The sequence below is a fragment of the Arachis hypogaea genome, chromosome 12 (genome assembly GCF_003086295.3).
Source record: "Arachis hypogaea cultivar Tifrunner chromosome 12, arahy.Tifrunner.gnm2.J5K5, whole genome shotgun sequence".
NCBI lineage: Eukaryota > Viridiplantae > Streptophyta > Magnoliopsida > Fabales > Fabaceae > Arachis > Arachis hypogaea.
Window position 1 is genome coordinate 113,454,862 of NC_092047.1, and position 25,515 is coordinate 113,480,376.

A 25,515-nucleotide genomic window follows, 5' to 3' on the forward strand; every position below is an offset into this window, starting at 1 on the left:
TGAATAAATTAGACCTAGTTTTGAAATGGTGAGAGACAAATGAAATAGTGAGAGACAAATGAGAGACAAATGAAGTTGAGCAACAATAATGATTAATGAGAGTAGTTTTATTTCTCTGCCTCTCTCTCTCTACCAACAGAGGAACCATGTGCATATATGTAAGTAGAGAAACAGAAAAATAAAACTTGGTAATGATGCATAAATTCAATGGAGGCAGGCTTGGATTATTGGGCTTAAATGATTACTCAAACCATTTACTCATGTCTGCTAACAGAATCTGTATAATTAATGAAAATGTATCATGCTATTAAAATTGAAACAAGAATCTTTGATTGAATGCTAGAAGTACTAGAATAAATTAAAATCGTGTGAATTTGAGAAGGCTTTACATGCAGTAATACATAAATTAAAACTTAAGAATAGAAACTCCTCACTTGTGTAAAAAAAAGTGTGGCAATCCCAAGAATCATGACAAAAAGTGGTTCAATTACATTAGGATACACAAATCAAATAAGAGTTTCACAAGACCACAAAAGTGAATGTAAGTGCATCTGTTTGTACAAACTTTCAAATAGTAGTACAAGGTGGAATTAGCGGCATGAAGCTTTTGCTAATGTTGAAAATCAAATGTAGTGGTATTACTCCCCTTGCTGCCTTTTAAATCCAGATTACTCTGCAAATGAATAAAATAAGTGCATTTCAATAACATAAACGTGCACACTCTATAATTATAATCATTTTAGAATGTGCCTGATTAATAATACCTTTGATCATGCAACTTACTTCTTCAAGAGTCGATGTGATTTTCCTTTAATCTTCCGGATCATCTTGCTTTTCAGTGCGTCTATACTCTGCCTTGTGATGGAGTTATGACGATGAGGGTTCAACTCCAATTCAAGTTTTTGAATGACATCCACGACAGTTGAGGCATACATTGGCACAACTCCACACCCTTTTATAAAATAATGTTTTTTACATTCTTCTACTCTCTTCCCATATTCATCATGTCTATCAACACTGAATCCGAATGACATCTTTTGGTTGCTAGTACTGTCATCATCATCAGACATTTCAATTTCCCTAAACATGTCTTCATCAGGAAATTGATATGTCCAAATAAAAACGTGATCTTCAGAGTTCCGTCGTCTTTCAGGAACAAAGTTTCGCCTTGTAATTAGAAATGTGTGCTTTACATCATCTCCGAAGTGGCCGTATTCACACCTAATGTTGAGAAAACCCCATTTATTAAAAAAAGGAGGAGGTAAGTTTTGAGAAACAACACAACAGAAGATGAAACCCAACAATTGGTAGTAAGGTTGATCAAGTTCAATTGTTATGGACGCTTCTGTTGTCTGACATCCAAACCACTCTGGAACTTTGTACCCTGGATAACAAATACGACCATCCATTCTAGGATAATGATAATAATTTATCATCTGATATTTACCTGTTAAAAAAAACAAAACATTTCTCAATATTGTGAGATGGGCATCTTCTGCAATATCATTCAGCGACTCCTCTTCCAATTTCACGCAATTTTCAAATGAGAGATGTCTTCTGTTCAAACTAAATTCTGCCTTCAAACTGAATATTCTTTCCAGTGATGTGCAGTCATTAGCAAGAAGCACTTCAATAGATGGTGGAAGCTCCGGTATAGATCGAAGACTAAAACAACCACTTACGTCCAGAGTCAATAAGCTTGATAGGGTTTTGATATGGTGTGGAAGCTCAATTAGCTCTTTGCAATCCCAAAGACAAAGACACACAAGATATGTAGAGCAATATAATTCATATGGTACACTCTTAATTCTCAAAAAAGATAAATACAAAGTCGTCAGTTTCTCTGATGACACCGAAAATTCCTCCAGGCTTGAGCACATTCGAACCTCGAGTCTTTTAAGAGATTTCAAATATGTGTTGCCTTTGACACTCTTCAATTTTTTGCAACCATAAAGCTGCAATTCCTCAAGTGTTTGGATGGATAAAATAGATGGATGAAGTTGACATAGATTTTCACAACCCCAAAGGTTTAACCTTTTAAACTTCGTTGCTTTACTCAAGTCTGGGAGCTCTACCAACTTTATACATCCACTAAGGTCAAGCTTTGTCAAATTCACAAAATCCTGTAACAATTTAGAGATACATTCATTACATTATGCAAAAATCCTTGATTTCCAATTAAAAGAAAATGGATAAAACAGAAGTTCATATTGGTATTAGTACCTGTGCTCCATCCCAGAGTTTAGAAATTTGACTGTTAGTCATCCTAAGCTCAACAAGTTTTTCTGCACAAAACCTTAATGGTAGAGAATTCAGAGGACAACTATTCCACTCCAAATAGCTGAGTTTTGCCGGAAACGGGTCCAGGGTTGTGGGAACATGGACTTTGGACTGTCTTCGATTCAAAGGATCATAAAACTTAAGAAATCTTAGACGAGGCATATTTTTAAAGGTGTCGGCATTTAAGTGTAAATCTCCAATTTGGGACAAGTCTATCATAATGCCTTCTACTAAACTTTTTTCCTGAAAACCAAAAACGAGTACTAACAAAATGCTATTGTGATAGTTTAATACAAGCAAAAACAAAATAGGTGTACCAGTTTCTTACCTCACTATTTTTCAATAAGTTGCAGAAATCTTCAGCTTTATTTATTCGAGTGAGCTTTCCAGAATCTTTGTTTGATTCTCGGCGAACGACTTCCCAACCCATTTGTTGTATCAAGTCATGCATTCCTATTCTATTGCCGAAAATAGTTATAAGAGCTTTACGCTCAAGAGTGCTTATTCCAATGTCGCCAAAGAAACCACAAGAGTCTAGAAAGCTTATAACATTATCCATGTATTCTCCTCTGAAAAAGAATGCAATGTCAAGGAATATGTTCTTATCTGAATCATCTAATCCATCATAACTCAATTTTAAGACATTATAGATGTCCACATTAGAATGAACCCTGAGTTTTCTCAATGCACTTTCCCATTCTTTTATGCTCCTTGAGTGTAGAAAGGATCCCAATACTTTCAATGCTAATGGAATGCCTTCTGCATAATTAACCGCCATTTCTGAAAGCTCTTGGTATCCATGTTCAGGACAGCTTTTGTGAAAGGCTTTTAAGCAAAAAAGCTCAAGGGAACTCTCAAAGCTCAATCCCCAAACCTTGTATCTTATATCCACTCCTTTAGCAATTAGAATTTGCTCGTCTCTTGTTGTTACAATGACCCTACTACCTGCTCCCAGACAGATTGCTTCTCTTGTTAGATAATCTAACTTGTCTAATGCATCCACATCATCAAGCACTATGAGCACCTTTTTCCGACTCAACATTCTCTTAACATACATAGATCTTGCATGGGCTGATCCTTTCACAAGGAGATGTTCTCCCTCAAGTAGTTCAGAAATAAGTTTCTCATATAAGTTGTGTTCACCAGACTTCTGAGATTCTTCTCTTACATTTTGTAGAAAGCAGCAACCTTCATATCGAGAGGCATATCTGTCGAATATTGCTCTAGCAATTGTTGTTTTACCTATGCCTCCCATCCCCCAAATCCCCACAGTTCGAACTTCATCAGACTCCATTGCCATTAAAGGTTGAAAAAATTTAAAATGCTCATCAATTCCGACAAGGTCTTGGGGTGCATTTGAAAAAAGATGCGATAATTTCTCCGAAATATTCTTGACAATATCTTGGATGAGTTCTGATTCATTTCTATCGTATATGGAAAAGAAAAGGAGAAAGTATATCATAGTACAAGTAAAAATAGAGAAGAATAAGAAGAGGGAAAAAAACAATAATAACGGAGACGAGTAATAAAAAAGAAAATGAGCAAGTTTAAGCTGGTGATTTTAGTGAATTTATATTTTAATACTAATTATATCAAGCAATTTAGATATTTAGTAAAATATATTAAATTAATTTTTAACTTTTTTTTTATAAAAGTGAATTTTTTTTCCATGTGTAGCTAACTTTTTTAATATCTAAAGTAACTAAATATTATTATTTATTACTGTTTCTTATTCTAATGTGCATTTACTCTCATCCAACAGAGTATGAAAATCATGCAAATCTTTGTCAGTTTGCTTTTCTACGTTGAAACAGATATGACCAACTTAAGGTGAATGCATAATTCTGTTTATTTGTACAATTTAGTATGAAACTAGATCTATATCCGCGCATGTGACGAAATTTAGATAGATATATAAATTAATATAAAATTTAACAATTATGTAATTACAAATTTATAAAGCTATGTGAAAATTTATGAAAATATTTGATTCAAAATTGTTTATGTAACTTTATTCAATTTAGAATTCCAAGATAATAATAATTATGATATTAAAATACTTTGATTCTTATACTAATATTTTTATGTATGTGTGAAATAATATTTTTTTTAATCAAAACCAAATTTCTAATACAACTAAACAAAGTTAACGTTAAAAGGTAATTTATTTAATTCCTTTTAAAACTAATCCTAAATTTAACCATTTTAAAATTCAAAAAAAAGTAGTCTAGTATTAGTAAATTGATACTTCTAATTTTTAATACAATTAAATAATTTTAACTCAGAAAGAATATTTTAATCTTTTAAAATTAATTATTTTTTCTCAAAGATAGTTATTTTATTGATTAATAAAATAAATGGATGGTTAGAATAGTATTTTTATTTTAAATTTTAGAGAGGAATATATCTTTTGATGTATTATAAAAGTGAAAAATATATCACAAAATTGTGGAAGACAGTTAAAAAAAATTCTAAAAATCAAAATTTGATATCAAAATCTGATGGTTAGGTTTGCGTATATGAATTTTTTATTTTTTTGAAATAATAAATTTTAATATCAAATTTGTGTTTATAAATTTTTTTATTATTTTAAAATCATAAATCTGAATTTTTTTTATGTACTTACAAAGTTCACATCTCAGCCATCATAAAATTACCCTCAAAATTTTTTTTTTTTGAATTTTTCATACGCTCAAATATGATGATTTAATTTGATAATTCAATTAAAAAAATGAATTTTTATATTAAAAATAAAAAACACCAAACTTACCCATAATAATGGATAACACAACAGCATGCTCATCCATTTCTAAAAAAAATTAGCCGAATATGAATAGGACAACAACACAAGAATGTGGATTTCTCCAAAATAATGAACAATAACTAAAAAAGAAGAAAGTGAGACTATTAAAGATATTTCAGACACTAATACACTACTGTATGGGCTTAATTAGGTATCAGTTCATATAATTTTATTAAATTTTTAATTAGGTTTTTATATTTTTTATTAAATTTTTATATTATTTCAAATTTTGTAATTAAGTCTATGTGATGACAAAAACATTGGAATTAACAAAATAATTATTCTGTATCGACAGAATAATTAAACTATTTATAAAGTCTTTCAAAATTAATCCTAAAAAGATATTTTGGTTTTTTAAAATATGATTAAGAGGATGTTTTAGTATCACATGTTTTAAATTTATAATACAATTAAACAAATTAAATTTTAAAAAGGTAATTAAATCTTTTCAAAATTAACTAGAAATATATTTTATTTTAGTCTTTCTAAAATCAAATTCAATTTTTTTAATACAATTAAACAACTTTAATTCTAGAAGCTATTATTTTAGTCTTTTTATTATTAAAGTCAAGTTCCTAATTTCTAAAAAAACCAAATAATCGTTCTTCATCCTATAGTATTTTAGTATTTTAATTTCCGAATTAATCCTAAAAGATTATTTAGTCTTTTAAAAAATTAATTATAAAAATATTTTAGTCTTTTAAAATTAATTCTCGAAACGTATTTTGATTTCTTAAAATGAACTCTTTCCGTGTTTTAATCATTTTAAAATTAAATTTAAATGTCTAATTTTTCATACAATCAAACAATATTAATTAGTCATATATAAGGATATTTTAGTGTTTATAAAACTTAATCCTAAAATGTGATTTAATTTTTTTTTAAAAATTAATTATATGGATATTTTAATATTTTTAAATACTTAAATTTATAATTTTAAATATATTTAAACAAAATTAATTCTAAAAAGGTATTTTAGTCTTTTAAAAATGAACTATAAATGTATTTTAGTCTTTTTAATATAAAATTAAAACTTATATTTTCTAATAAAATTAAATAATCATTATTAATCATATAAGGATATTTTAGATATTTTAAAACTAATTTTAAAATAATATTTCACTATTCTTAGTTTTTTGAAAATAAACTATAAAAATATTTTAGTCTTTTTAAAATTAATGCTAAATGTGCATTTTAATCTTTTATAATAAACTCTCTGAATATTTTAATATTTTTAAAATCCTATTCAAATTTTAGTTCTAATATCAGTTAAAAATCTTTAAGTTAAAAGGGTATTTTAGTTTTTTATTAATACTAAAAGGTTGTTTTGTTATAATGTTAAAAACGATGCTCTAAATCTTTTGTAACATACTAACATTACTCAAAATAATATTTTAGTCTTTTATAAATAATTTAAAGGATATTTTAGGATTAGATAAACTCTTATATATTTTAAAATTTAATTAATATTTTGAATAAAAGTATACAAATATGAATATTGAAATTTAAAATATAATTTATTAATTATTGATTAATAATATAATATTAAATTAAATTCAAATAAAATCAACTAGAAAGAATAATTTTTATTCTTAATTAAGAGGGATACGATAAAACTCACCCATGTATATAATATATATGGAAAAGTATAGGTAATCAATAACATTTTTGAATAATGTGTGAACAATGTGAATTAATAGGGTTAAAAGAATAAATTAATCTTAAATGTAATTAGTAGTATTAAATTAGGATGTATTATATTTTTATTTGATTAATAGTTATTCATGTTGTTTAAGATAGTCATTATTTACCTAACACTCTCCATAATATATTCCTTCCTAGTTGCTATGATTGTTGCTTGCTAGATACATATCTCTCTTAATATTTAGATTTTAGCCAACAATATTTAAAGAAAAAATGCTATATGTATTTTTTTGTACACTTTTTTATACATTTTTTAACTTTAATATTAGAAGTGATTCATAAGAAATAAAAAAAAAATGAATTTTTTACCTAAAACAAATACAACAAAAATTATATAGAAAATGGTATAGATACGATTTCTCTATTAATCTATTTAAAGTAAACTAATTTGATGTAATATAGGGGTAACAAATATAAAATTAAACAATAAATAGTAAAAGAGGCTACATAACAAAAGCATATACTTTCATGGTGAAAGATCTTACTGATATTTTGATGGATAATGAATTCCAGATAAATTTGCCGTCTTCTTGAGAACAGATTTCCAATTCTGCATAATTTTCTCTTCATATCTCTCTTTGTGGACATCAAAAGCTTCTGCAAAAGTTCTTTTTTGATACCTTACATGAGAAGGATCAACATTATAAAAAACAGGTATCACAATCCTTTCATACTGTTCCATGCATTCAATAATCTTCACAAGCTCCGCCATACACCATCTTGAAAAAGCATAATGTTCGGAGAAGATGACCAATGAAATGTATGATTGCTCGATTGCTCGAAGGAGGGTGGATGAAATCTCATCTCCAGGATGAAGCTTTTCATCGTCAACAAAGAAATCAATTTGATTACGCTTCAAGTTTGTTGTCAAATGACTAAGAAAATTAGTGCGAATGTCTGTTCCTCGAAAACTGACGAAGACATCATGTTTGATTAGAGGAACATTGAAAGCAGAGGATGAACTAGAGAAAGGAGAATATGCCATTGAAGGTTGTGTGTGTTTTAGTGTGGTGTGATGAATTCTTAGCTGAAGAGACTAAGGTTATATAATGAGCTAAGTGAGTGAAGTCAAAGTAGTCAACCATAATGATAGCTAGGTGGCTATAGTTCTTCCAGGTTGTTTCTTCGTTGATTTAAAGGTCTCTATAAATGATAACTTTGCTTTACTTAAGTGTGGCTCATCCCCCTTCAATTACGCTGAGGATTACTCCGTGTCTCGATATATGGTCCTCATTTAGGACATACAGGAAGAAGAAGTACTAAAAAATAAAATACTTATTTTATATTTTGAATTTTTTATTTGTACTTTTTTTTTAGAAAAAGTAAGAAGACGATGAACTAGAGAAAGGAGAATATGCCATCGAATGTTGTGTGTTAGCAAGTATGGTGTGATTAAATTCTTAGCTAAAGACTAAGATTAAATAAAGAGGCAAGTGAAGTCAAGTAGTCAGCCATAATGATAGCTAGGTTCTTCCTGGATGTTTCTTGGTTGATTCCTCTCCCTTATTAAAAGTAACTATATATAATGATAGCTTTGCTTTACTTTAGTGGGCTCATCCCCCTTCAATTACGCTGAGTACTACTCCGTGTCTCAATCTATATTCCTCATTTTAAGACATACAGGTATACAACATACAAGAAGAAGTACTAAAAAATAAAATACTTATTTTATATTTTGAGTTTTTTATTTGTACTTTTTTCTACGAAGAAAAATGTTTTCTTTAACGGTTTTTAGATTAGAATCTTTTGTTTTTTTTAGATTAAAATAAAATTTGGAATAAAATAAATACATTTTTTAATAAATTTTTTATTATTTCTGTATTTTGTTTTTAGTTATTTTATTTAATTTGATCAATTAATACAATATTCCATTTTTCAATTTGAATATAAGATTTTTGAATATAATACTTATTATATTATATATTAATATTTGTAGATATTATTCTATTTTTTTTTCTAATTTTTCACTAAATTTAAGCACATAACAAATGTATTTCTGAGTTATCTATTTACCTTTTTTATAAAAAAAATATTAATTTACAAATGTATCCCTATAGGCTATATTTTTGCTGAAAGATAAGTTTTTCTATTAAAAAAAATCATACCTTGATGAGTTTGGAAAACTCTAAACTAAATTGATGATGATCAAATATTATTAACAGCAAAATTATTAATCTAATTTTGATTGATATATTAATTAAATTAATTTTGCTGTGCAGTTTTTTACTGGGCCGAGAATAAATGAAAAAACAGCAAGCCCAAAATTAAAATTTGCAATCAACCTTGCTTAATGTTTCTTACATTTTGGCTGAATGGTTATAATAGATGTTGGGCAGGAATAAATCTTATTACTTCAAAGCTCAAAGAATGCTTTCCCATTTGCTCATGGCTTGATCCAAATTTCATCAGGAAAACAAATGTTATTATTGGGTCATAAATTAAATGTTGTTGCAACTAAGCCCAACTTCACATTTGATGAGAGTTCCTCATGCATGATCCGAAACAAATGAAAAAGAAAGCAAAAATGCTTCCAACGGATCCAAGCACTTCACCATGTGATGGATTCCAAAATTCATTACATTGTCATTTATTGCATGGGAACTATGAGAGAGAAAGTTGCAGCTGAATTGATTGATGGCCATAGTGCTACACGCCACTCTAGCTAGGGAAGTAAAAGCAACTCGTTTGAATTAATTTATTCAAACACTTGATTGTTTTTTCTTTCACAATTTCTTCTCTCTCATCTCTTTCTCTCTTCTTATTCGGTCCTTGTCCATGAAACTATGGATGCTATGTTCATCTACCAAGAAAAAGAAGAAGTTGCATGCTTCAAGACCATCATGAAGATGGCAAGAAAACACAAAAAATATAGTGGCTGAGATTCTTATCACATATGGTAAGATATGGTGATGATATCTTAGCCTCTCCATACCAAAAATGGAGGATGAAGATTCGGCCAGCAAGGAGGAGATTCTTGAAGCATGGCTTGTCTTTGATTCTGCTCAACCACCACAGGAAGTAGCTAGAGTGGCGAAGTGATGGTTGAGGCAGAGATTGAAGCAGATGAAGTCATTATCATCATGAAGCATTAAGGGCCAAAAATTCATCTTGGAGAGCAAGTCAAGGATGGAGAGCTCGGATTGATGAAGAGTGATGATCAAGAAAGGACTAGAGGTAATTGCATGTTGAATTTTGCATGGTTATCTCTTCTCTCTCTATGTGGCCGAACCGATTCTGTTTCTTGAAGGAGTTAGAAGTTAAGCTTGGCTTTTGGCTTCAATAGTGGAGGCTTCCCTCTTCTTTAAAAAGAGAGAACAGCCACTGTTTGGAGTAAAGAGTAAGATTTGAGAGTGCAAGGCACAGAAGTCTCAGAGCTACCTAAGCTAGTAGTTTTTCTTCTCCTTCAATGTATTCTGTTTTGTATTTTTTTGTTTAATTTTGTCATGTCTTGAGTCTTATGGAAAAAGGCAAACAGTGAGGTTTGTATGTAAAAGCCATAGAGCGGAAAAAGACAGAGAGTGCAAAATTAAAAGAAAAAGCCATAGATGTCTTAGAGTTCCTTTGTTCATCTATGTTGTGTTTCATGATTCTGTGGGAATCCCCTTGTAAGTTGGGTTAGCACTTTACAGTTTGTAATCAGGTTGATTATAGTGAAATTCCATCATTGTTGTGATGGAGACTGGATGTAGGCTGCACTGCACTTAGCAGCTGAACCAGGATATATCTGGGTGTAATCTTCTACTCTTCTCTACTAGATTTCTGTTTCTACTGCACAGGAGCAAAAACCAAAAATATCTCGTGCCAAGTAACGAGACAAAAAGAAAAGTCTCGTGGCTAGGGACGAGACAAAAGAAAAAGTCTTGTATGAAATGATGAGATAAAAAGACAAAAAGTTTCCTGAATTGGTCTCACAAGTTAGCAAGGGTTATCAAGCAAAAAAAGGGGGCTAAGATTCAACCCCCCTTCTCTTAACCACTGAAACCATCAATTGGTATCAGAGTGTTATAACCGAAGAAAAAAAAAAGAAGGATGGAAAGCACGTGGGGGGCACATGCCCCCACTTAAATTTTCTCCCCTTCTCCCCCATCTGTCGAAGACTCCCGTCCCCCCTTTCCTTCTTTCATTTTCTTTTATTTCCTTCCAACAAAACCTAAAACCCTCTTCTCCTCTTCCCTTCTTTCTCATTCATCTCTCCCATCTTCTCATCTCTTCTTCTTGCAAATACACACCATCATTAAACCCACTTCTTTCATCTTAATTCCTTCTCCTTCTCTTCTCTATTTTATTCATTCAAATTTCTTTTATCACAACCCTAAATCATGGAGCTTCAACCTACTTGGTGAAGAAAGTATTCAACTTTTGAGTTCTGGTTATTATTGAGGCTTCAAGGTAACTCTTTGACTCAATAATTAGCCATATCTCCAATTTTTGTCATCTCTATATTTATGGGTATATATAAATCCGAATTAGGGTTATTAGGGGTTAGAAAATTTGGGGCTTTTGTCAAGGTGAGTAAGATTATGTTAATTGACAACATTAGTAGCTCACAAATATCATTATTGTCATATTTCTAGAGTTGTAGAATTATTGGACATCATTTGGTAGCTCGTTGACGCGCTCAGAGTTGCTTCCGGTTCTTTGGAATCAAGTTGTGAGTGGATATTATATCTATAATTGTTTTTAAATATATTATTATCAATATCTATGTTGAATCATTAATTTTGGAGTTGAAAATATTTTATTATTGTGATTTCTAAAATTTTTGAAAATAAATATTGATTTGTGAAACTTACAATTTTATAAAAATACACACGAGACGATATTTATATATTTTGTAAAATATAAATGTTTTCTTATTTGACCTTATGTAAATTTTAATTAAATTTTAGTATGCAATCCTATATATATTGATTTGCTATGGAATTTAGTAGTATGTTATAAGCACTAGAGATTTTTATAAGTGATTTGGTTTGGATTGATTTGGGAGACTCTGACTAGAAAACCGTAGTTAACGGCGGTTATGATGTTAACCTAGATGCATCTGGCTCAGACCTCAGCTAGCAGGGGCGTTGCTAGCCTAACGTGTAGGCCACACGTTGGATCTGTTATACCGTACGGGCACACTAGAGGAAAGGGCTACCCTTAGAGGTGGAGCCGCCCTAGGTGTGTAATATTTGATTTGATTTGACTTCTGGAATGAGAACTCCCATTTCAGTTCATCCGCTTAACTATTTATCTAATGTTGGTATAATTAATTAATATGAATTTTTCATCTCTGAAAAGAAATATAATTTTCAAGGTAAACTCTGTATTGTCTCGTGTGGGTTATAGATGTAATGTTTGCTCACTGAGTTGCAAAACTCACCCTATTATATTCCCATATTTTTCAGATACAGGAGTCATTCCAGGTTCCATTCCACCTGCCCCTCAGTAGATCTTAGTCATTTTGGTGAGCCCTTCTTCTTTCCAAGGGCTAAGTAATTATGTAATGGAACCTTTGCTCAAAATCTAGATTATGTCAATGCTCCATATGTCACAGGCAGGATCCTCGTGTGGGTTATGTTATTTTGAATCTTGAACTGTTTAGGTAGTAATTATGATTTGGTTATGTAAGACTTATGGTTTTAACTATATACTCTAGTTATCAACTTGATATATATATATATATATATATATATATGATGCGTATTTTGGATATATTTGGTTGTGGATATAATTTGGAGTATGTTGTTGTTGTTGTCTTGGAAATGGAGGTTTATTATTAATACAGGGAGTTAATATTTATGTTGGTAAGGTCCTAGAAACAGAGGAGATTCTGTCCGTTTTTCTGAAAATTTGGTCGTTTGGCTTGCTGAGGGACTTGTCCCTTGAGCGCCAGTCATGGCTTGGTTCGGGTCATGACAAAATGGTATCAGAGCTTTAGGTTTTCCTGTGTAATATGGAGCAAGTGTCTTTTAGTAAGATCACAATTGTGCAAATGGAAGCCGGCCCATTTTCACAAAGTGTGATGTTACTAGAGGCCTATAGGAAGTCGTCCTCAATCTTTTAGTCTCATAATTCTTCCTGTCTGTCCTATTGTCTTTGAACTCCATATACATATGTCGTTGGTGATCCAATCGCTTATTTACTCAATAGGTGGAAGATGCCGCCTAAGAAAAGACGTGGTGGAGCTGTTAATGCTCCTGATACTGCTGAATCCAATAGGGCAGTTTCTCCGCCACTTGGAGCGCTTCGACAAAGGCCAAGGAGCCAAAGGATAGCTGATAGGTGCGAAGGAGAGATACCCCGCGAGAGAGTTCAAGAGAACCCCGCAGTAAGAGAGGCTCAACCGGACTTAGTATAGCTGAATTGAGGGGAATGAATCAAACTCTTAATGCGGTGTTACAGGTTCTAACAAATCAAAATAGGGGTGAAGCGAGACTTCCTAATGCGCCAAATCCTCAGCCTCATAGGGTTCATCAATTGTTTGGGGATCAAGAGCTGCCAATTGAAAAGTATTTGAAGTTGAATTCGTCCACTTTCAATGGAGATTCATTGGATGAAGATCCATAACAATATCTAGAGGATGCAAAGAAAGCTATTCGAGCTCTCAAGTGCACCAAAGAATGGGCTGTTGAGTTAGTATCCTACAACTTGCATGGTTCAGCAAGATATTGGTATGAGTCTCTTCTTGAGAGCAAAGAAGCAGCTGGACTTCCTCCTCCTTCTTGGGAAGAGTTTACTGAAGAGTTTCTTGCTCGATTTTATCCAGCTAACAAGCAAGCAGAAGATGCAATTGCCTTTGAAAGATTAAGGCAAGAGAATATGACAGTGACTAAGTATGCTAAGGAGTTTACTAGACTTTCTAAGAGTGCTCCGTACTTGGTGAATTCAGAAGAGATGAAAGTTCGTCGTTTCGTTCGTGGATTGGCAGAACCTATGTTCACTACTCTTATGCCTGAAGTCGGACGCATGTCTTTTAAGGATGTCCTAAACTCTGCCTATGGAATTGAAGCTGGGATAGCGGAGAGAAATGCTTTTAAGGATGTTGGTAAGAAGCCCAAGATGAAGGGACAATTTTCTGGTGGATCTAGTTTAGGAGGATTTCAGTCTCATCATGGTCAAACTAATCAGCAAGGTTATTCGAGGTATCGAGCTCGTCCTCAAGCATCTTTTGGTGGGGTTGCTTCTTCTGGATCTGCTCCCATGAGTGTTTCGAATCCCAGACCTTTTGTTAAGAGCACCTCTCAATCTAGTGCACAGGGTTCAAATTAGACAAGGCCAGCTCAGCCCTATTGTCTTCAGTGTGGGAGTTACCATTCCGGTATATGTTTCAAGGCTACTGGTGCATGTTTTGGTTGTGGTCAATCTGGTCATCTTAGGAGGGATTGTCCAAATCCTAAAGGAGGCTTTGCTCCAGGTATTGCACATCCTACAACACCAATGCCATCATCTTCAGCTATGTCTATTGGGAATTCTTCTGGTCCTAGTGGCAGAGGAGCTGGTGGTAGGGGTCAGACTTATAACAGAGGAGGGAGCCAAAGAGGAAGAGGTCAGACACGTGTGTATGCTTTAACACGTCAAGATGCTCAAGCTTCTAATGCTGTGGTGGCAGGTACTTTACAAGTTTGTTCTTTAGATGCTCGAGTGTTATTTGATACGGGTTCTCATTATTCATATGTATCTCCACATCTTGCATCTCGTTTCAATAAACAACCTGAACTGTTATCCCACCCATTTCATGTTGGCACTCCACTTGGAGTTTCCACGGTGGTTCGAGTCGTGTTTCGGTCTTGTGTTGTTAGAATTAATACCGTTGAAACCTTAGCTGATTTAATCCTTTTAGAACCAATGGAAGATATTGATGTCATCTTAGGCATGGATTGGTTAGTAGCTTGTCATGCTGATGTGGGCTGTTACTCCAAAACTGTGAAGTTTGACATACCGGGTATCTCACCTTTTGTTTTTAAGGGTGATGACTGTCCCACTTTAGCTAGCATCATCTCATCTATGAGTGCTATGCAATTGATGGATAAGGGAAACCAAGGATTTCTGGCAGTTGTTAGAGATGTTGATGCCGAAGTGCCTAGTCTTGATCAGGTTCCTATTGTTAGAGAATTCCCTGACGTGTTCCCTGATGAGCTACCGGGGATGCCGCCTGACCGTGAAGTTGAGTTTTCCATAGAATTAGCTCCGGGAGTCCAACCTGTGTCCATTCCTCCCTATCGTATGGCTCCAACTGAGTTACGAGAATTAAAAGTTCAATTGGAAGATATGCTAGAGAAAGGATTCATTCGTCCTAGCACTTCTCCGTGGGGAGCTCCTGTTCTATTCGTAAAGAAGAAGGATGGAACGATGCGACTATGTGTGGATTATCGTCAGCTCAATAAGATAACTGTTCGCAACAAGTATCCATTGCCCAGGATTGATGATCTGTTTGATCAACTTCAAGGAGCTACCTGTTTCTCAAAAATCGACCTGCGTTCAGGGTACCATCAATTGAAGATAAAAGAGGAAGACATTCCAAAAACTGCTTTTCGTACTCGCTATGGGCACTATGAGTTCTTAGTAATGTCCTTTGGTCTGACGAATGCGCCTGCAGCTTTCATGGACTTAATGAATCGAGTCTTCAAACCTTTCTTAGATCGCTTTGTTATCGTCTTCATCGATGATATCTTGGTGTATTCGAAAAGTGCTACGGAGCATGAGTATCATTTGAGGATTGTGTTACAAACCTTAAGGGATCACAAGCTCTATGCTAAGTTTTCTAAATGTGAGTTTTGGCTTGATCAAGTGACATTCTTGGGGCATGTGGTATCAAAAGATGGAATCATGGTGGATCCAAAGAAGGTTGAAGCCGTTCAGAAGTGGCCAAGGCCTACTACAGTGACAGAAATTCGTAGCTTTCTAGGGTTGGCCGGCTACTATCGGCGATTCATCAAGGACTTCTCAAGAATTTCAGCACCATTAACCAAGTTAACTCAGAAGAATGTGAAGTTTCAATGGTCAGAAGCTTGTGAGGGAAGTTTTCAGACACTTAAGTCTTGTCTAACCTCAGCACCAATTCTTGTTTTACCTTCTGGGTCTGGGGGATTCTCAGTCTTTTGCGATGTATCTCGGATAGGACTTGGTTGTGTATTAATGCATCATGGCCGCGTCATTGCCTATGCCTCGCGACAACTCAAGAAGCATGAGCAGAATTATCCAACTCATGACCTGGAAATGGCAGCGGTCGTCTTTGCTTTAAAAATTTGGAGACACTACCTTTATGGTGAGACTTGTGAAATCTATACGGATCACAAGAGTTTGAAGTATATATTTCAACAGAAGGATTTAAATTTGAGGCAACGGAGATGGATGGAGTTGCTAAAAGATTACGATTGTACCATTTTGTATCATCCTGGAAAGGCAAATGTTGTAGCAGATGCCCTCAGTAGAAAATCTATGGGTAGCTTGGCCCATATCACTCTTGGAAGGAGACCAATTGTTGAAGAAGTCCATCAATTGGAGGCTAGTGGAATTCAATTTGATCTTGGAGAATCAGGAGTTTTCTTAGCACATGTTCGAGCCCAATCTTCCCTGATAGAACAGATCAAGGTTGCACAAAGTGATGATCTGAAACTAAGAAAGCTTATGGAAGATGTTCGCAATGGGAGGAACTCAGACTTTTCTCTTGATCAAGATGTATTGCGTCACGGTCAACGCTTATGTGTGCCAGATAACCACAACTTGAAGAAAGCTATTTTGGAAGAGGCTCACAATTCGAAGTACACAGTTCATCCGGGCTCTAATAAGATGTATCGAGATTTGAAACAATTATTTTGGTGGGAAGGCATGAAGAAAGACATAGGAGTTTTTGTTTCTCATTGCTTAACTTGCCAACAGGTTAAAGCTGAACATCAAAGACCTGCTGGGTTATTGCAACAAATTGAGATACCTGAATGGAAGTGGGAAAGGATTACGATGGATTTTGTAACAGGTTTACCTCGTAGCTTTAAGGGTTTTGATTCAATTTGGGTAATTGTGGATAGAATGACAAAGTCAGCTCACTTTCTTCCGGTAAAAACAACTTTCAGTGCAGCTCGATATGCTCAACTTTATGTTGATGAGATAGTTAAGTTACATGGAATTCCAGTGTCCATTATTTCAGATCGCGGGCCCCAGTTTACCTCTCATTTTTGGAAATCTTTTCAAAAAGCGTTAGGAACTCGTTTGGATCTTAGCACAGCTTTTCACCCTCAAACCGATGGACAATCAGAGAGGACGATCCAGACATTGGAAGACATGTTAAGGTGTTGTGTTCTAGATTTTGGTGGGAATTGGGACAACTATCTACCTTTGATCGAGTTCTCTTATAATAATAGTTATCAAGCCAGCATTCAAATGGCACCATTTGAGGCTCTTTATGGGAGAAGATGCAGGTCACCTATTGGGTGGTTTGAGGTTGGTGAGGTTAAGCTTTTGGGGCCAAATTTGGTACAAGATGCGGTTGAGAAGGTTCGCATAATAAGAGAACGTTTATTAGCAGCTCAGAGTAGGCAGAAGGCTTATGTTGATAACAGAAGGCGTAACTTAGAGTTTTCAGTGGGTGATCAGGTATTTCTGAGAGTGTCGCCTATGAAGGGAGTGATGAGGTTTGGGAAAAGAGGCAAGCTTAGTTCTCGATACATTGGTCCATTTGAGATACTGGACAGAATAGGTGCAGTTGCTTACCGCTTGGCATTGCCGCCTGAGTTGTCTATGATTCATCCAGTCTTTCATGTATCAATGTTGCGCAAATACCTTCCCGACCCATCTCATGTGCTTGCACCACAAGCCATAGAGCTAAAGAAAGATTTATCATTTGAAGAGGAACCGGTGGCTATAGTTGATCGCCAAGTAAAGAAACTACGTTCTAAGGAGATAGCATCTGTGAAAGTTGTTTGGAAGAATCATTCAATAGAAGAAGCAACTTGGGAAGTGGAGAACGCTATGCACGACAAATATCCGTATTTGTTTGAGTCTGCAGGTAACTATCACACTTATAACCAAAAAAAAAAAGGATGGAAAGCACGTGGGGGGCACATGCCCCCACTTAAATTTTCTCCCCTTCTCCCCCATCTGTCGAAGACTCCCGTCCCCCCTTTCCTTCTTTCATTTTCTTTTATTTCCTTCCAACAAAACCTAAAACCCTCTTCTCCTCTTCCCTTCTTTCTCATTCATCTCTCCCATCTTCTCATCTCTTCTTCTTGCAAATACACACCATCATTAAACCCACTTCTTTCATCTTAATTCCTTCTCCTTCTCTTCTCTATTTTATTCATTCAAATTTCTTTTATCACAACCATAAATCATGGAGCTTCAACCTACTTGGTGAAGAAAGTATTCAACTTTTGAGTTCTGGTTATTATTGAGGCTTCAAGGTAACTCTTTGACTCAATAATTAGCCATATCTCCAATTTTTGTCATCTCTATATTTATAGGTATATATAAATCCGAATTAGGGTTATTAGGGGTTAGAAAATTTGGGGCTTTTTTCAAGGTGAGTAAGATTATATTAATTGACAACATTAGTAACTCACAAATATCATTATTGTCATATTTCTAGAGTTGTAGAATTATTGGACATCATTTGGTAGCTCGTTGACGCGCTCAGAGTTGCTTCCGGTTCTTTGGAATCAAGTTGTGAGTGGATATTATATCTATAATTGTTTTTAAATATATTATTATCAATATCTATGTTGAATCATTAATTTTGGAGTTGAAAATATTTTATTATTGTGATTTCTAAAATTTTTTAAAATAAATATTGATTTGTGAAACTTACAATTTTATAAAAATACACACGAGACGATATTTATATATTTTGTAAAGTATAAATGTTTTCTTATTTGACCTTATGTAAATTTTAATTAAATTTTAGTATGCAATCCTATATATATTGATTTGCTATGGAATTTAGTAGTATGTTATAAGCACTAGAGATTTTTATAAGTGATTTGGTTTGGATTGGTTTGGGAGACTCTGACTAGAAAACCGTAGTTAACGGCGGTTATGACGTTAACCTAGATGCATCTGGCTCAGACCTCAGCTAGCAGGGGGGTTGCTAGCCTAACGTGTAGGCCACACGTTGGATCTGTTATACCGTACGGGCACACTAGAGGAAAGGGCTACCCTTAGAGGTGGAGCCGTCCTAGGTGTGTAATATTTGATTTGATTTGACTTCTGGAATGAGAACTCCCATTTCAGTTCATCCGCTTAACTATTTATCTAATGTTGGTATAATTAATTAATATGAATTTCTCATCTCTGAAAAGAAATATAATTTTCAAGGTAAACTCTGTATTGTCTCGTGTGGGTTATAGATGTAATGTTTGCTCACTGAGTTGCAAAACTCACCCTATTATATTCCCATGTTTTTCAGATACAGGAGTCATTCCAGGTTCCATTCCACCTGCTCCTCAGTAGATCTTAGTCATTTTGGTGAGCCCTTCTTCTTTCCAAGGGCTAAGTAATTATGTAATGGAACCTTTGCTCAAAATCTAGATTATGTCAATGCTCCATATGTCACAGGCAGGATCCTCGTGTGGGTTATGTTATTTTGAATCTTGAACTGTTTAGGTAGTAATTATGATTTGGTTATGTAAGACTTATGGTTTTAACTATATACTCTAGTTATCAACTTGATATATATATATATATATATATATGATGCGTATTTTGGATATATTTGGTTGTGGATATAATTTGGAGTATGTTGTTGTTGTTGTCTTGGAAATGGAGGTTTATTATTAATACAGGGAGTTAATATTTATGTTGGTAAGGTCCTAGAAACAGAGGAGATTCTGTCCATTTTTCTGAAAATTTGGTCGTTTGGCTTGCTGAGGGACTTGTCCCTTGAGCGCCAGTCATGGCTTTGTTCGGGTCATGACACAGAGCTTGGTCTCAAAGAGATCAAGCTTTGCAGCTTGGAGTAAAGATCCTCATGGCAGAAAACAGTGGCTCAAATGTGGTGTCCTACAATCTTATCGAAGGACAGTCAAGCAACAGACCGCCTCTTTTCAATGGGAAAAACTATACCTATTGGAAAGAGAGAATGAAGATCTTTGTGCAAGCAGTAGACTACAAACTTTGGAAGATCATCTTGGAAGGCCCTCAATTTCCAACTAACACAAGTGCTGAAGGAATAGTCTCTCTCAAACCAGAAGCAAGCTGGACCGAGGAAGATAGGAAGAAGGTGGAGTTAAATGCCAAGGCAGTAAACCTGCTCAACTGTGCTATCAGCTTCGAGGAGTACCGACGAGTATCAAGATGCACAACGGCAAAGGAAATCTGGGACAAATTGCAAATCACCCATGAAGGAACCACCATTGTAAAGAAGACTCGGACAGACATGTTGAATAGAGAGTATGAAATGTTTGCAATGAAGGAAGGAGAGTCTATTGATGAGTTGTTTGAACGATTCAACATCATCATTGTTGGCTTAGATGCTCTGGGAATTACATATCCTGATTCTGTGCTAGTAAGGAGAGTGCTGAGATGTCTCACAAAAGAGTGGAAAACAAAAGCTTTAATTATTTCTGAGAGCAGTGGCTTAGATTCTATGACAGTTGATGATTTGAGAGGAAATCTTCTTGCTTTTGAAAATACATATTTAAAAAAAGATTCAAAAAAGAAAGGAATCGCTTTCTCTTCTATGACTAACTCTCTGAATGATGAATCCAGTGATAACTCCTCTGAACATGAATTTGTATTCTTTGCCAAAAAATTCAGGAAAATGATGAAGCTCAAAGGTAAAGGCAGCAGCTCAAGGAAAGTGAAGAAAGACCTTAGCAAAGTAACCTGTTACAACTGCAAAGAAATGGGGCATTTCAAATCTGATTGTCCCAAGTTAAAGAAGGAGGAGAAGCCGAAAAGAGGAAAGAAGAAGGGACGGATGGCTTCATGGGAAGATTTGGAAAATGACTTGGATGATGATGATGATGAGGAATCCGAGACCAAGTCACAACCTTGTCTCATGGCAGATCACATAGATCAGGTAGTCTTTCATAACCCTAACACTGAAGATCTTCATCTTATGATAGACCACCTTTCTGAAAAAATAAGATGTTTTCTGTTAGAAAATCAAGAACTTGAACAACAAATCACCATTCTTAAAGCTGAAAACAGTTTTCTTAAAGAGAAAGTGAGAGAGGCCGAAACTGCTTGTGATATTGTTGAAGAAAATAAGCAGTTAAGAGCCCAAATTAAGAGCTGTGAAAGTAATCATTCCGTTCTTGCATATGTGGATTGTTTTAAGCAAAATGAAGAGTTGCTTAAAGAGGTTAAAAGACTTAAGGAAGACTTAGCCAAGTTCACCCAAAGTTCTGAAAATCTGAATCAAATCTTGGCTAGTCAAAAACCTCTTTATGATAAGGCTGGGTTGGGGTTTTATAAATCTGAAAAATCTCATTTTGAAAACATTGCTTCATCTTCAAATGATACAAGGTATCAAGACCCAACCTACTTTAACAAAACAACAACTCCAAGATTTTGTAGACTATGCAACCGAAATGGACACTTTCCCATTCAATATTTTTTTGGTGAAAGAATGATTGGTGATAAGGTTTATAAAATTGTTTTTGATTACAATGGCTTAGGACATAGAAGATGGTTTAACGTAAAAGGATCCAAAAAGATTTGGATATCTAAGGTCACTTAAGCTTGTTTTTTAGGTATGCCTAGCATCCAAACGGAAGGAAAATATGTGGTATATGGATAGCGGATGCTCTAGGCATATGACCAGAAAGACAACCTTCTTCATAAAGCTTGATGATTATGATGGAGGACTTGTCACATTCGGTGATGATGCAAAAGGAAACATTGTGGCTGTTGGAAAAGTGGGTAAAAGTTTCTCATCTTGTATAAATGATGTCCTTCTTGTACATGGCTTGAAACATAACTTACTTAGTGTTAGTCAATTATGTGATTTGGGTTTTGAAGTTATTTTTAAGAAGTTTGTTTGTTTAGTTGTTTGTGAGAAAACTGGAGATGTTCTTTTTGAAGCTAAAAGATGCAACAATGTGTATGGATTAACTCTTGAGGATTTAAAGGAAAAAAATGTAACATGCTTTACATCTTTTGAATCTGAGAAATGGCTTTGGCATAGAAAGTTGGGACATGCTAGCATGTATCAAATTTCTAAGCTAGTCAAAAGAAATTTGGTTAGAGGAATTCCAAACATCAAGTTTGATAAGGATCTTACTTGTGATGCTTGTCAATTGGGCAAACAAGTAAAATCCTCTTTTAAATCAAAAGATAGAATCTCAACCAAAAGGCTATTGGAGATGTTACATATTGATCTCTTTGGTCCTACTAGAACTCGAAGTTTAGGAGGTAAACACTATGGTCTTGTGGTGGTAGATGATTACTCTAGATTTGGTTGGGTAATTTTCCTTGCCCATAAGAAAGAGAATTTGAAAATCAAGATTTTGAAAAATTCTGAGATGACTTAGGAATTTCTCATAATTTTTCATGTCCTAGAACCCCCCAACAAAATGGGGTGGTTGAAAGAAGGAATAGAAGCCTTCAAGAAATGATTAGGGCTATGTTATGTGAGAGTGAAATTCCTAAATTATTATGGGCCGAAGCTGTGAACACAGCATGTTATATTTTGAATAGAACAATCATTAGAAAAGGGTTAAAGAAAACACCTTATGAGTTATGGAAAGGAACCCCTCCAAATCTTAAGTATTTTCATGTTTTTGGATGCAAATGCTTTGTGTTCAACAATAAGGAAAACCTTGGAAAATTTGATCCAAAATCCTATGAAGGAATGTTTGTTGGATATTCCACCACAAGCAAGGCCTATAGAGTTTATCTCAAAGAGCATAGAACCATAGAGGAATCCATACATGTTACTTTTTGTGATTCTAACTTAATTCCCAGTATTATGAAGGATATTGATTCAGATTGTGAAGAGGTTGGAACAAATAAAGAAAATCCCAAATCTGTGCAAAATGAAGAATCTGTCAGCCCAGTTTTGTCTCGTCAGATTGGAGGAGACATTTCCATTTTGTCTCCTGAGCAGGCACGAGCAACTGAAACAGTGAGACCACCAGAAGTTCATCAAAGCTCTACACCTGTCTGAAAGCCTAGAGAATGGAAGTCTATGAGGGGTTATCCTCATGACTTCATCATTGGTGATCCCTCTCATGGTGTAATAACAAGATCCTCCACCAAAAGGCAAACCGAACCTAGCAACTTTACCTTCTTGTCACAAATGGAGCCCAACAATGTCAAACAAGCTCTTGAAGATCCATCATGGGTCAAGGCCATGCAAGAGGAGCTAGCTCAATTTGACAAGAATGAGATTTGGACACTAGTACCTTATCTGGATGGTAAGAAGGTAACGGGTACTAAGTGGGTATTTAAAAACAAACTTGGTGAGGATGGACAAGTTGTTCGTAACAAGGCTAGATTAGTGGCCCAAGGTTATGATCAAGAAGAGGGTATAGATTTTGATGAGTCTTTTGCTCCGGTAGCTAGAATAGAAGCAATTAGATTGCTTCTTGCCTATGCCGCCCATAAAGGTTTCAAAATATTTCAAATGGATGTTAAGTGTGCTTTCCTTAATGGCTTTATTGATAGAGAAGTGTATGTGGCACAACCCCCCGGTTTTGAACATAAAGAGTTTCCTAATCATGTTTTCAAATTAACTAAGGCTCTTTATGGTCTTAGACAAGCTCCAAGAGCTTGGTATGAAAGGCTTAGTGCCTTCTTGTTGGAAAATCAATTTCAAAGGGGTACCACCGACACTACTTTATTTATTAAAGCATCTAATGATGATATACTCCTTGTTCAAGTTTATGTTGATGACATTGTATTTGGATCGGCCAACATTTTCTTATGTGAAGAGTTTGGAAAACTCATGACTAGTGAGTTTGAGATGAGTTTAATGGGAGAGCTTACTTTCTTTCTTGGCCTCCAAATTAAACAAACTCCTAGTGGTACCTTTATTTACCAAGGAAAGTATGCAAAAGAACTTATCAAAAAATTTGGCCTAGAAAATTCCAAATCAATGGGTACTCCTATGCATCCTAATACAAAACTTGAAAGAGATGATGATGGCCAAGATGTGGATGAAACAAGGTATAGAGGAATGATAGGATCGCTTATGTATCTTACATCCTCTAGACCGGATATAGTCCAAAGTGTGGGTGTATATTCAAGGTTTCAATCTCATCCAAAAGAATCCCACCTTACGGCCGTTAAGCGCATCATTAGATACATTAAGGGAACTTGTGATTATGGGCTATGGTATCCTAAATCTAATGACTTTTGTGCAGTAGGGTTTTGTGATGCAGATTTTGCGGGAGATAGAGTGGATAGACGAAGCACATCCGGCATGTGTTGCTTCCTTGGAAGCTCACTCAATATGTGGTCAAGCAAAAAGCAAGCCACAGTGGCTTTATCCACAGCTGAAGCAGAATACATTTTCGCATCTGCATGTTGCTCACAATTAATTTGGCTAAAAACACAATTAAAAGATTACAAATTAAAAATCAATAGTATACCCTTATTTTGTGATAATATGAGTGCTATAAACATTTCAAAAAATCCTGTTCTGCACTCAAGAACCAAGCACATTGAGATAAAATATCATTTCATTAGAGAACATGTGCAAAAGGGAACTATTGATATTCAATTTGTAAAATCTGAAGACCAAATTGCTGATATTTTTACAAAACCCCTCTGTGAAGACAGATTCTGTACCTTGAGAAAAAGTTTGATTTAAGTTTCATTAAAAATTTGTGAATTTTTTAACTCTGTTCAGTTTTGTCTCGTAGGTTTGGACGAGATAAAAATGCGGGCTCGATGGAGGAGCTATGATCAAGGGGGAGGCAACGCAGATTTAAATTTTTGGGTCCCACCTAATAATTCCTGACCCCACTTTACCGTTATGGTAGTTATTTCTCTATGCAAATAAGAATCTTCTTCCTGTGTCATCATATCTTTGGAAGTGGTTATTGTCAAATCAAATCCCTCTCTCCATCTAATCCCTTGATTTAAGGCAACAACTTTTTAGATTTTTGATTTCAAAAATAAAAAGGGAAATCATTTTTGGGTAATAACTACACCATAATGGTCATTAACCGTCCACTAATGGTCATTACTTCCACTAAATTCTCTCTCCAGTCCTCATTTAATGTGTCTCTCACCTTCCTTCTCCCCCACTCAATTCGGTTTCTTCACCCTTTCATATTCGATTTCTATTCTCTCCTAACCATGTAAAAGAAAACTGCTCCCAGAAAAAGTGAAAGGCTCTTATTCTCTCAAAAACATCCTACTCCACAATCACACACTCACATTCACATTCATTCTACATCATCTTCATCACCCTCACCCCCTTCAAAACACACAGACACAATGAGAAGAAAGGTCATTGCCACAAAAACTTCCTCAAGGAAGAAGAAAGACCGTGTTCCTGTGGAAGAAGAAGAAGAGTCTCATACTTCTCCCATTCCTTCCCCTCCACAATCACCACCAAAGAGATCAACTCCCCATGCATCCGGGAAGAGTGCTCAAAAGACTAATGGTTTTGCTCTTCACGACACCACTGAACCTCCAAATTTGGAATCCTTGGAATTCAGAAACAAGTATGGCAAGACTCACTCCCACTTTGATCCGAGCAGATTCAACTCTTGTACCTCTTTTGAGTTTCACAATGAGGTTATGGAAAAACGTCACTTGTGTGCAACCTACCTTGTTAGTCTCGACACTCTCACTAA

The 25,515-nt window shown here is 34.7% G+C and overlaps 1 protein-coding gene across 4 annotated transcripts; it reads right to left on the reverse strand.

The window, feature by feature from the left end:
- Nucleotides 1-406: 406 nt before the first annotated feature.
- LOC112728385 (disease resistance protein RML1B) lies at nt 407-8,278 on the reverse strand. 4 transcript variants are annotated; one of them, XR_011868912.1, is made up of 6 exons: nt 7,273-7,983; nt 2,609-3,704; nt 2,224-2,523; nt 1,448-2,123; nt 765-1,221; nt 407-673 (listed from the first exon to the last, which is right to left on the reverse strand). XR_011868912.1 is itself a non-coding variant. In XM_025778480.3 (5 exons), exons 1-5 carry the CDS (start codon nt 7,770-7,772, stop codon nt 658-660), a joined length of 3,252 nt encoding a protein of 1,083 aa, XP_025634265.1. In that variant the 5' UTR covers nt 7,773-8,278; the 3' UTR covers nt 407-657. The 4 variants fall into 4 exon arrangements, 2 of the variants coding, with proteins under 2 accessions (XP_025634265.1, XP_025634266.1); XR_011868914.1 differs by having other exon boundaries at nt 784-1,221; nt 7,273-7,921; XM_025778480.3 differs by having other exon boundaries at nt 784-2,123; nt 7,273-8,278.
- Nucleotides 8,279-25,515: the final 17,237 nt, after the last annotated feature.